The sequence below is a fragment of the Pan troglodytes genome, chromosome 6 (genome assembly GCF_028858775.2).
Source record: "Pan troglodytes isolate AG18354 chromosome 6, NHGRI_mPanTro3-v2.0_pri, whole genome shotgun sequence".
NCBI classification, from domain to species: Eukaryota; Metazoa; Chordata; class Mammalia; order Primates; family Hominidae; genus Pan; species Pan troglodytes.
In genome coordinates, this window is record NC_072404.2 from 149262570 (window position 1) to 149274835 (window position 12266).

At 41.1% G+C, this 12266-nt stretch overlaps 1 protein-coding gene across 2 annotated transcripts in view; it reads left to right on the top strand.

Moving 5' to 3' along the window:
* EXOC4 (exocyst complex component 4) overlaps positions 1 to 12266 on the top strand; it is an 806860-nt gene that overhangs the window by 635139 nt on the left and 159455 nt on the right. For both annotated transcript variants that reach the window (XM_001139207.7, XM_063815016.1), the window contains exon 12: positions 1123 to 1259. In XM_001139207.7, coding sequence (XP_001139207.1) covers positions 1123 to 1259 — 137 coding nt within the window. The remainder of the gene's footprint in view (positions 1 to 1122; positions 1260 to 12266) is intronic.

The window sequence follows — 12266 nt, forward strand, 5'->3', positions numbered from 1 at the left end:
GCCTATGTAATTTTATATAAATACAAAATCAACAAACCAGTTATTGACCGAAGGATTCCAAGCTGCTCAGCCTGTGATTAATATTTACCCCAGTGTAATTCTGCTTCTTTTGAAAGAGGCATGAACTAATGGTTTAAACAACTCAGTCTTAATAAAAAATTTAGAATTTGTTGACTATGCGTCTTTTTCAGATATAACACTGATTTGCTGCACAGTGCTGTCGGCATCTAGCTTTAAGATGGGCTTATTTTTCCTTTCGGATAGTTTTTTTAATTCAGTTTTAAAATATGTCTGAGTGTGTTTGGACCCTGCGCCTACAGTGGTGACAGCAATATGAAACACTGTAATCTCGTGAGAAAATGCACTGTGGGCAGCAGAACTCCGGTCTGGCTCTGAGGCAGAATGGTATAGTTAGAAGAGCAAAGCCTGGAGCTCCTTCTTTGTTTATTTCATCTTTCTAAGCTTGTTTCCTCATCTTTAAACTGGGGATGATTATAGGATACACCTGATAGGGGTGTTGAGAGGATTAAACAAAATAAAATATCCAAAGTGCTTATCATTGTACTTTGCACTTGTAAGAACCCTTTAAATGTTCATGATTATCATGATTATTATGTGAGTCTCAAGTGAGATAACATATGCTGTGTATGTGAAAACATTCTACAAGCTGTAAAACACAATACAAATGTTAGTTGTTATTCTGAATAGACTGATGGTTTTGAAACTTTTAAAATAAATCATGGAAGGTTTTTTCTTTGTGCTGCCTGTCATAGGTCCCTAATCTCAAAAAGCCTTGGAGTGATAAATCAGGCTCCAACTGCATATGCATTTTCTGTCTTAAAAGCCAGAGTTATCTTGTGAGTGTCAAGAATTCCATGATAGCGACTTGAAAATCCCTATTCTGTGTCCTTCCAGAGAAAACACTTGCTCAGGTCTTGGGAAGACCAGCGCTGTGTAAGATACTTATTTGGTTGTTGTTTTGAGTTCATATTTCAAAATGTCACATTCTTCCAGGAGAGCTCAGGTACCTTAAATTATGACATACTTGGAGTTGTCCTTCCTTGTCCTACACATTACTTGACTACAGAAATCTCATATCCTCTCTTTGTTGTTCATTTCCAGAGCACAATCATTGTGGAGAAGACAGTTCAAGACCTCCTGAACCTGATGCATGACTTGAGTGCATATTCAGATCAATTCCTCAACATGGTGTGTGTGAAGCTCCAGGAGTACAAGGACACCTGCACTGCAGCTTACAGGTAGAGCTTCTGTTAGGGGCTAAGCAAAGTAACGTTTGAGCCTGATGGTGGTTCCAATTGGTGAAATTGCTTTAATAGCCTAATTTCCAAAAGGATCATCTCTGAGTTTGTCAAGAGATGAGAACATGCATCATGGAAATAGTCTCCTAGACCTTTGTGTAGTCAGACCAACAGAGAGAATGAAAGTGATGAAGGGACGCAGCCACTAGGACTACCAATGAGTGGCTCAGATTATGTGTCAGCCTTGATGTTCATGAAAACCTAGAATGATAAGATCATGTTCCTCAAGGAAATTCCAGATCTTGGTTAGTCTATCTTGTGGTTAAGAAGATCCTTAAAGTAGAGCAATTTGAAACTCTTAATAATCTTTAATAGTGTTTCTTTTTAATTAAAAATATATTCTTCCTGATATTTAATTTGTAGCATTCCTACTGTCACAAAAGAACAGTTACCCCTGTTTTCAGCATCAGTAGCAATGAAAAACCATTGTTATGAACTTGAAAACCATTAGTTATCCCTCTGATTTCCTTCCTTAGGTTCAAAAAAATCTCTCTGGGCTTGTGGAAAAGATCATAGCAATTCTCTAAGAAAGCTAATAATGAGAACAAATTATGATCTGGTTCACAAGACATGAAACAATTAGGGAAGAAAAGAATGTATAATAAAATACTAAATTATATGTGATATATAATGAAGGATAGATAGGAAAAGTACGGTACATAATCAGGTGCTACTTGTACAGTATAGACTGTGAGGGCAGAAGGAACAAAAAACAAGAAAGAGAAAGGGTTGTAGTCGGGAATGGTTTTGCAGGTGAGGTATGTGCTGGACTGATGAAATTTACGGAGGTGGAGAGAAACATAAAGGCAGGGATGGAGGAAGCAATAAGACAGTTGCCCCCTATTTTATTTCATTTATTTATTCATTTATTTTTTGAGAAGGAGTCTCGCTCCGTTGCCAGGCTGTAGTGCAATGGCGCAATCTTGGCTCACTGCAACCTCCGTCTCCCAGGTTCAAGCGACTCTCCTGCCTCATCCCCCTGAGTAGCTGGGACTACAGGCGCACGCCACCATGTCTGGCTATTTTTGTATTTTTAGTAGAGATGGGGTTTCACCATGTTGGCCAGGCTGGTCGCAAATTCCTAACCTCATGATCCTCCCACCTCCCAAAGTGCTGGGATTACAGGCGTGAGCCACCACACCCGGCCCAGTTGCCCACTATTTAAAGGGGACAATGAGGAGATAGTTTGACTGGAACAGAGTTCCTATTAGAATCTAGTAGGAGATAATGTTGAATAGGAAGATTAGGACCAACTAAAAAGGGGTCATAAAAAAATAAGTTTCTGAAAATGTAGATGTTGGATAGCAGATATGGAATCATTATAAGTGAGCAAGGAAGCAGTGTTTACGGAAGATGAATTTGGCAGAGGAATACAACATAGATTAGTGCTTATCCTTCCTCACTCCAGCAACAAGAATGATCCACAGTTACATGGACAAATTAAACAACAACCATCTCATTGAGATGCAGTCCCAATAACCTTTTATGTTCAATAATTATTTATCAAAACTTATATTTAGGTTAAAATCATACATATACTTAACAATTATGTCAATTGGTTGTGTACTAAATAATAATTATAATGGCAATTCAAACAAAAGAAAGTTAAAATTTAGCCTTGTGGTAACAGACAATTTAAAGTTTTTGGATTTTAATTTATACAGATAGTCTTTTGTAAAAAGCTACAATGGAATAATAAAATAATTTCTAGCATAAAAATATATTTCATTAGGGTAAATTCCAGTGAGGAAATGAAATAGAAATAATAATTCAAAGAGAAAAAGGAAAAGCAAAAAATATCCAGCTGTTAAAGAAGAGCTTGTTCATATGTATTTTAAATGTATAATGGAGGGTATCAAATCCCTATGGCATTGAGATTCTATTGGATACTTTTTTAAAATTTTTAATTGACAAATAATAATTATATAATGAGCACAATTGGATGTTCTGATATATGAATACATTATGAAATGATTACATTCAATCTGATTCACATATCCATTACCTCTCATACTTCTGTTTGTGTGTCTTTGTGCTGCAGACATTTAAAATCTACTCTCAGCATTTTGAAATATATATTACATTATTATTAATTATAGTGACCATGATGTTCAATCAGTCTCAAAATGGCATTCCTTCTAACTGAAACTTTGTATGGTTTGAGCAACATCTCCCCACCTCACCCCACACCCACCCCAATCCCCCAGCCCCCAGCCTCCAGCAACTGCTGTTCTACCCTCTACTTCTATAAGTTCAACTTTTTTAGAGTCCCCATGTAAGTGAAATCATGCAATATTTGTCTTTCTGTGCCTGGCCATTGAATACATTTAAAATAGTGATTTTTAACAGTGTCAGTCTTTAGGGTATGCCAAAATTTATATCTTTTGCATCTATTTAAACGCATGCTAAAAAAATTAAATGTCAACTTAAAAAGGGAAGGAGAATATAGTTTTTCAAAATTATTTTAAAGGATACACCAATAACAATTGTAAAAGCCACTATTCTAGGTTAATTGCCTGAGATTGGAATTTCTGGGCCATAGAGTCTTGGATTTTCAGTTTTACAAAACCAGACTCCAAAGTCGTAGTACCAACGTCTCATCTACCAAAAGACAATGGAATAAAATATTTTAACTATTAAAACTTAGGCCCAATGCAGTGGCTCACGCCTGTAATCTCAGCACTTTGAGAGGCTGAGGTGGGCGGATCACAAGGTCAGGAGATCGAGACCATCCTGGTTAACACGGTGAAACCCCGTCTCTACTAAAAATACAAAAAAAATTAGCCGGGCGTGGTGGCAGCGCCTGTAGTCCCAGCTACTCGGGAGGCTGAGGCAGGAGAATGGCGTGAACCCGGGAGGCGGAGCTTGCAGTGAGCCGAGATCGTGCCACTGCACTCCAGCCTGGGTGACAGAGCAAGACTCTGTCTCAAAAAAAAAAAAGAGTTCGAGACCAGCCTGGCCAACATGGTGAAAGCCCATCTCTACCAAAAGTACAAAAATTAGCCAGGTGTGGTGGTGCACGCCTATAATCCCAGCTACTCGGGAGGCTGAGGCAGGAGAATCGCTTGAACCTGGGAGGTGGAGGTTGCAGTGAGTTGAGATTGCACCCCTGCACTCCAGACTGGATGACAGAGTGAGACTCCATCTCAAAAAATAAAAAATAAAAATAAAACTTAAATATTAAAAAGTTTAAAATTTTTAAAATAATTGCATTTTAATAATATTACATTTTAAATTTATGTTTAACCTCCATCAAATTTAAGCTTTTGTTTTTAAGTAGGGCATGCCCTCTTTTTCTAGTAAGTTATCTGATTATGGGCACCCAATAACTTTCTCACAAATAATAATGTTGATAAATAGTAATTATAGTGGAGATGTTGCGTAACCTGACCATGATAAGGTCAAGTTGTCTCTAGAATGTAAATCCCACTGATGGCCATTTATATTGTATTATTGATGTTGTTGTCTTGAAAGACATGTTTTAAGTTCTTGTAGCTTGGCACCATATTCATCATGGGTGATTTTTTTTCCAATCATTTATGTTCCTGCCTCTCAAGATGTCAAGTGGCTGGAAGCCACTGCATCTGCAAAGCAGACTGATCATTGTTGAATAGTTTTCATCTGGAAGTTTTCTCTTAGTTTGAAGTGATACTCTCCTGTCCATTGGACATAGTTCTTTTCTCTGAGTGATAACAAATCAGTTTAATCCTTTTATGAATGCCCTTGAAATATATGAAGATAGCTACCATCATAGTCCATTTAGTCTTGTTTTCCCTCCTTAAACTGAACACTCCCAGTTTCTGGTATGCCCTGGTCTGTGAACTATCTCAGTCATCTTTCTCCATTACCCATTAGCTTGGCAGTGTCCATCTTAAAAAGGAGCGCCCCAGAGTATACCCAGTGTTCCAGATGTACTCTTTTTTTTTTTTTTTTTTTTTTTTGAGACAGAGTCTTTTGCCAGAGCTGGAGTGTAGTGGCGCAATCTTGGCTCACTGCAGCCTCTGCCTCCCGGGTTCAAGTGATTCTCTTGCCTCAGCCTCCTGAGTAGCTGGGACTACAGGCACAAGCCACCATGCCCAACTATCTATTTACTTATTTAGTAGAGATGGAGTTTCACCATGTTGGCCAGGCTGGTCTCGATCGAATTCCTGGCCTCAAGTGATTCTCCCACCGCCTTGGCCTCACCAAGTGCCCAGATCCACTCTGGGTGTTGAGCAGCACCATCACTTTCCTTGTTCAGGACCCAGTGCTGGACACAATGCTTCTTAGTGTGTCCTATCATTGCATTTGTCAGGTATTTACTGAGCATTTACCAAGATGCTGTGAGGGTGTGTGGGGATAAAGAAATTAATCAGTCAAGATTCTACCTTTCATGTGCTCATATTCTTGGTGAAGAATAGAAAGGGAAATATGGGACAAAGAAATAGAAAGCATGTATCCACAGCATTAATTCATGACAGAAAATGTGGCAAGATAGGTAAAAATGCCTTGCTGTGGGAGGAAGAAATTACGAAGGAAGACAGGGAAGGCTTAGTGAAGTATATAAACTAGGCTTTGTGAAGAGTGAAGAGGAATTAGACAGAGGTTTGAAGAAGAGCACGAACAAGTGATAAATGTCTAGGATGTGGAAAGGAAAGCTTGGGTCAGACTGGAGGATCACGAATGTCAGACTCAAGGAACTTTGCCTTTTTAAATTAGGTAGCGAGGAGCCCCTGAGTGGGTGTTAAGCATGGAGTGCCACGTGGACACCTGTGCTTTAGGGAAATTTTTCTCAGTTTTGTGTAAGATGGATTTGAAAAGCAAGAGTATAGAGATAGAGGGGAGAGAGACATTAAGTGCCTGAATTAGGGGACAGGGAAGGAAAATGGAGAGGAAGGAACAGATTAAGAGATAGTAAAGAGGTAAACTTGATAAGACTTGGCCACTGATTGGCTATAGAAGAAGAAATACTGATTGAAATTAGTATTATCTTTTCTATGCTGTATTTGTGGTGATTTTTGTAAAACACAAATTCAGGATCTCACATTTACCCATTAAATTTAATGTTATTTATTTATTTAGAGAGATTCTCACTCTGTTGCCCAGGCTGGAGTGCAGTGGCACGATCTCAGCTCACTGCAGCCTCCGCCTCCCAGATTCACATGATTCTCCTGCCTCAGCCTCCCGAATAGCTGGGATTACAGGTGCCCACCAACACACCTGGCTAATTTTTGTAGTTTTAGTAGAGATGGGGTTTCACCATGTTGGCCAGGCTGGTCTCAAACGCCTGACCTCAGGTGATCCACCCACCTCGGCCTCCCAAAGTCCTGGGATTACAGGCATGAGCCACCATGCCTGGCCAAATTTAATGTTATTTTTAAGTCACCATTTCAGCCTATTGAGATATTTTTGAATCTTCATTCTGTCATCAAAAAATCTTAGCTATTCCTGTAAGTTCCTTGTCTTCCTTGATTACATAAGCAATCTTTTTTTTATGCATGTCATTGAAAAAATGTCCAACAGCATAGGACTAAGTTGAGAATTGGGGAGCTATACCTACTGACACTTCCTTGTATGTTGACATCTATATATTACTTAGTGCCTCAGGAGTTCATACGTTTTTCTAACTAGGAACCTGGGCTTTAGCTGAAGAGCAAGCCCTACAACTTAAGTTTAAATGCCAGCTTTTCTACCTACTACTTATATGACACTGAAAAGCTCCTCAGCCTCTCTGCCTTGATTTCCTCATCTGCAAAAGGGTAATAATAGTCCTTTCCTCAAAGCGTTGTCTCAAAAAATGTCAATCTTTTATAACTGGTTTTAGCAAAGTGATATGCTCCCCCAAAAATGATTTGCTGCTATTTTGATAATGATGATAATGGTAATGACAGTGATTGCCTTTACCAGTTCCCATGACACTATTCCACATATTTCATAATCTGCCCTATAAAAGATTGATCAGGTTTCTTGCTGGTGTCTTCCCAGCCTGATTCTTTTAATGCAGCCAACCCTTCCTCATGTTGGCATGCAGGCCTGTTATGGACAATACTAGATATTTGTTCAAGAATCCTCCCATCCCTTTACTGTTAGGACCCACTTCTCCCAACTGAACCATTCCTTAAGAACTCTCTTCTTGGGCAGCTTTCAAATTACCTTTGGAAACAAGATCAAGATAACCAAGAGCCAAATTTACCACCGCCCCAGTCAGTTAGGAAAGGATCATGTGACCTATTCTTCGTGAGATCCTCCTAGCTTCTAATGAGTACCACTTTCTAATTATTCATGAACTATGTTTTAATTATCTGTTCAGAATTTTGCCTACAATTCCAAATTCACCTCATTTCTGTAATTTACGTTGCTTTTCTTTTATGAACATCAGGGATTTGCTCCCAGGCATTTTCTCCTGTGTGTCAGGATACCTTCAAAATGATCAGCAGTGGTTCTGTGATTCCATGCTTTGAATTATTTCGGCATCACAAGATCCTTCCCTAAATTTGTTAAACCTTTCAGGAATTTTTTTGATCTCAATAACCATTAACAAACACAGTGGATCACTGCATTTTAAAACAATTCATTCACTTGGTTTCTAGAATTCCATTTATTCAACAAATATTTATTGAGTGCTAGTACAAGAGTTTGTAGATATAACAGTGAACTAAGCAGATTAAATATCTGCTTTCATGGGGTTTATGTTCTGTTGTGAATGGGAGAGGGGAGATAGACAATAAATGAATGTAATACATAAACATAAAGAATTTTAGGGCCGGGCGCAGTGGCTCACACCTGTAGTTCCAGCACTTTGGGAGGCCGAGGGCAGGCAGATCACCAGGTCAACAGATTGAGACCATCATGGCCAACATGGTGAAACCCCGTCTCTACTAAAAACGCCAAAAAATTAGCCAGGTGTGTTGGCAGGTGCCTGTAGTCCCAACTACTCAGGAGGCTGAGGCAGGAGAATCGCTTGAACCCGGGAGGCAGAGGTTGCAGTGAGCTGAGACTGCACCACTGCACTCCAGCCTGGCGACAGAATGAGACTCTGTCTCAAAAAAACAAAACAAAACAAAAAAAGAATTTTCGAAGATAGTAAGTACTGTGGAGAAAAGCAATGGAGTAAAGTAGATAGACTCAGGAGTGTGAGAGGAGCAGGTTGTAGTTTTAAATAGGATGCCGCAGGGAGGCTCTGTTGAGTTGAGCTTAGAGTAAAGGCTCCAAGGAGTTGGAAGAGTTTGACCAGCCATCCGGGAAGAGTGCACTGGCACAGGGCAAAGGCCAGGAGTCAGGACGCTCCGGGACACTTTTAAGGAACAGCAAGGAGGCCAGCATGTTTGGAGTAAAGTGAGCGAGAGGAGGAAGGGTATTGAAGGATCACCAAGAGGGAATGGAGGTCTTGGTAAGCCACTCTAGGGATGCTGACTACTACTCTGAGTGAAATGAGAAGCCATTACAAGGATTGTGCGTAGGAGCAGCATGATCTTACATATATTTTAAATTTTAGGTATTGAAAATAGGCTTTAGGGAGTCAAGGATGGAAGCAGTGAGACCACCTAAAGGCCAGAGTGGTAACCCAGGTGAGAAATGAAGACTCTTTGCACTGTTGGTAGCAGCAGAGATGGAGGGAACTGGGTGAACTCTGAATGTATTTGAAGGACCAGCCAGCTGAATTCCCTGCCAGATTGAAGATAGGGTGTGAGAGAAAGAAAGGTGTCAAAAATAACTCTCAGGATTTTATATTTGAGCAGTGAAAAGATGGATGGAGTTGCCAGCTATTGTGACGGAGGATGCTGCAGGTCTAGGCAAGCAGATCAGTGCTTAAATTTGGAGTGCCTCTTAGCCATGTTGGGGAGGGAGTTGGACATATGCATCAAAACAAGAGAGGTCTGGCCTGGAGATAGATATTTGGCAGCCATCAACATATAAATAGTATAGCTAAATGGAATTTAAAACTATGGGACTAGATGAAATCTTCACAGGAGGGAGTATACTCATGGCGAAGAAGAGGACCGTGGACTTTTATGAAGTTTGCAAGATGACGAGAAACCATCAAAGGACATTGACAAGCAGCAGCCAGTGAAGGAGGAGGAAAATCTAGAAAATGTAGTGTTGTAGTGTTGCCAGCATTAGAACTCAGCACGGACTGAGTGATAAATGTAGCACGGACTGAGTGATAAATGTAAATGTTTTTGTGGAGTAGTAGTGATGAAAACTGGACTGGTGTGGCCTTAAAAAAGAGACTGGGAGTAGAGGAAGGGTAAATAGAGGCAAAACTTTTGCACTGAGTTTTGCAGCAAAGGCGAACAGAGAAATGGCATAGTGGCTGGAGAAATGAGGTCACAGGAAGGTTTTTTTGTTTTATGTGTTTTTTAAATCAAAGAAATAAGTACATATTTGTATTTGAAGAAAAGGACTTGGGAAGAATGAAAATTTGGTGATGTAAGAAAGAAAGGGGAAAATCCCGGAAATTATGTTTTTGGCCAGGGAAGTAGCGGTGGAGGAGGGGTGTGCAACTGGAGTGATTGGTTTAGGCGGGAACATGGATAGTTTTGCCTGCGCTGTCTGTCCGTTCTATAGGAATTGTGTTATTTCTCTGTCATTCATATTTTACCGCTTTGTCCAAACAGCAAACTCTATCTCCCTTGGACTACTACTCTGGAACATGGCCATTGCTTTGGTTTTTGACATATTCTGGTCATCAGGAGCATTTTGATTCCTTCCCGTAAGAAACTCTACTGCTGTGGCATCTCTGCTAGCCACAGTCTCTGAAATGGTGTCCACCTGTTGGTGCCCACTGTCACGTCTCAGGGGATTATCTGGGAGGGATCTACCATAGTTGCTGAATGATGGACCTGGGTTAAATTTTTCTCAGGATTGGGAAAAGTATTCTTTGAGGCTTTGAAAGGGAATAAATAGAAAATCATCTTTCTGGTTGTTATACAACAATGCACACTCAAAGGCACAACACATGCCCCCACGGTGCTGTTGCTGCTGGTTAATCAGCATATTCAGGTTTCTGGAGAAAGTGTTTTCTTACTGTATGACTCTGAAGATGCACAGTGTCCTTACTTCCTCTCTTCCCATTTATTGCCCTCCCCCAGATTGGCACCTGCTGAGGACTAATTAGGGCAGTCCTAATTTGGACGGCCAAAGCCTGATTACAGTGAGGGGAAAAACAGGAAATGTTCTAGTTTTGCTGCCAGCAAATGACTGACTTAAATAGAAAGCCATATACAATTCAAATGATCCAAAATGGTATAACACTGGGGAAGGAGGAAGGGAGCAGGAAGACATTGCACTCTGATTTTCTCCCATGTGATCCTCAGCAGATATCCTTCAGAGAAATCATCAAATCTAGAAACTCACAATGCCCTCTGCTGAGGGTTGGCTTGTTTTCCAAGCTTCCCATGAAAACCTGGGCAGCTCCTGGGAGCTTAGAGATCTGAGGAAAGGTGAAAAACATATCACCTTTCTATGAGTTCCTCACTCTAGAGACAGACTGTGCCTCAGGTAATGTCAGGTTACATGCTTTGGATAAAGAGGGGTTTCCTAAACAGGGAAATGAGCGCTAGAAGTCTTTTCCCTAATTATCCACACCCCTTGGGGCTTAAAGGGAAACTCAGCTGTGAATTCTGTACTGCTCCTCATTAGGAATCAGGCACTTGGCCCATAAGTTGCCTACTTCCAAGCAGAGTGCTTCCCTCCCCTTGCCTGTCCTCTGTCCTGAGATCCAACCAGCAGCTCATGTGTCCCAAAATAATAATTTAAAGATTGGAAATCGCAGTTTTCGGAAGTTTCTCTCTGTTCCAATTTACTGTCAGTTCATTAATCAATTTTTTTTTTCTTGGAGGTGGGGGATAAGGAGGCTCTCTGCCTTGTGTTGGGCCTGGCAGAGAATACAAATAAAACCTCTTCCCTGGTGTTAGAGGCTCAGTTGGTTTGAGTTGATTTAAGACATAAGCATGTTACCTTTAGCACACCCCTTTCACAACTTCAGAGAGGAGCTAGAACTCATGCTGGACATGAAGAAAGAGTGAGAGGAGGAGAAGCCTGCACTCGCTGATGGCAGACATCAGAGCTGGCACTGGGCTAGGCAGCTTGTTGACCCTCGGTATGCTCATTGAAATTTCTACCAGACTGAACAGGACGAGCAAGCAGTGGAGCAGCATGGATGACCATGGTGCGTGGGAGAAAGGTTGAGAAATCACAGTGACTAGAGTGGACAGTGTCGTTGGGTAGAAATGGGCAGGAAAGGAGAAATTTCTTGTATTAGGTAAAAGAGTGCTTTCATAGGTCTTGGTAAGAAGGAGTACATGATCAAAGTGGTGTTTTATGATCTCACTGGCCCCACCGTGCTAAATAGCACAGACTAGACACTAGGGACTCTGGTGGCTTCTGAAGCCCTTCAGGTTTCCTGTGTAGCCAGAGGCCAGGGTCCTATAGGAATGAGACTCTCTTTGAGCTGGCCTTGGAGCTTTTGCCAACGTAACTTAACTTTGAACCTCAGTGTGAGAGACAGGACTAGCTGGATTTCTTGGCCGACTAAGAATCCCTAAGCCTTGCTGGGAAGGTGACTGCATCCACCTTTAAACACGGGGGCTTGCAACTTAGCTCACACCCGACCAATCAGGTAGTAAAGAGAGCTCACTAAAATGCTAATTAGGCAAAAACAGGAGGTAAAGAAATAGCCAATCATCTATTGCCTGAGAGCACAGCAGGAGGGACAATGATCAGGATATAAACCCAGGCATTCGAGCCGGCAACGGCTACCCTCTTTGGGTCCCCTCCCTTTGTATGGGAGCTCTGTTTTCACTCTATTAAATCTTGCAACTGCACTCTTCTGCTCTGTGTTTGTTCCGGCTCGAGCTGAGCTTTCGCTTGCTGTCCACTACCGCTGTTTGCTGCCATCGCAGACCCGCCGCTGACTTCCATCCCTCCAGATCCGGCAGGGTGTCCACTGTGCTCCTGATCCACCAA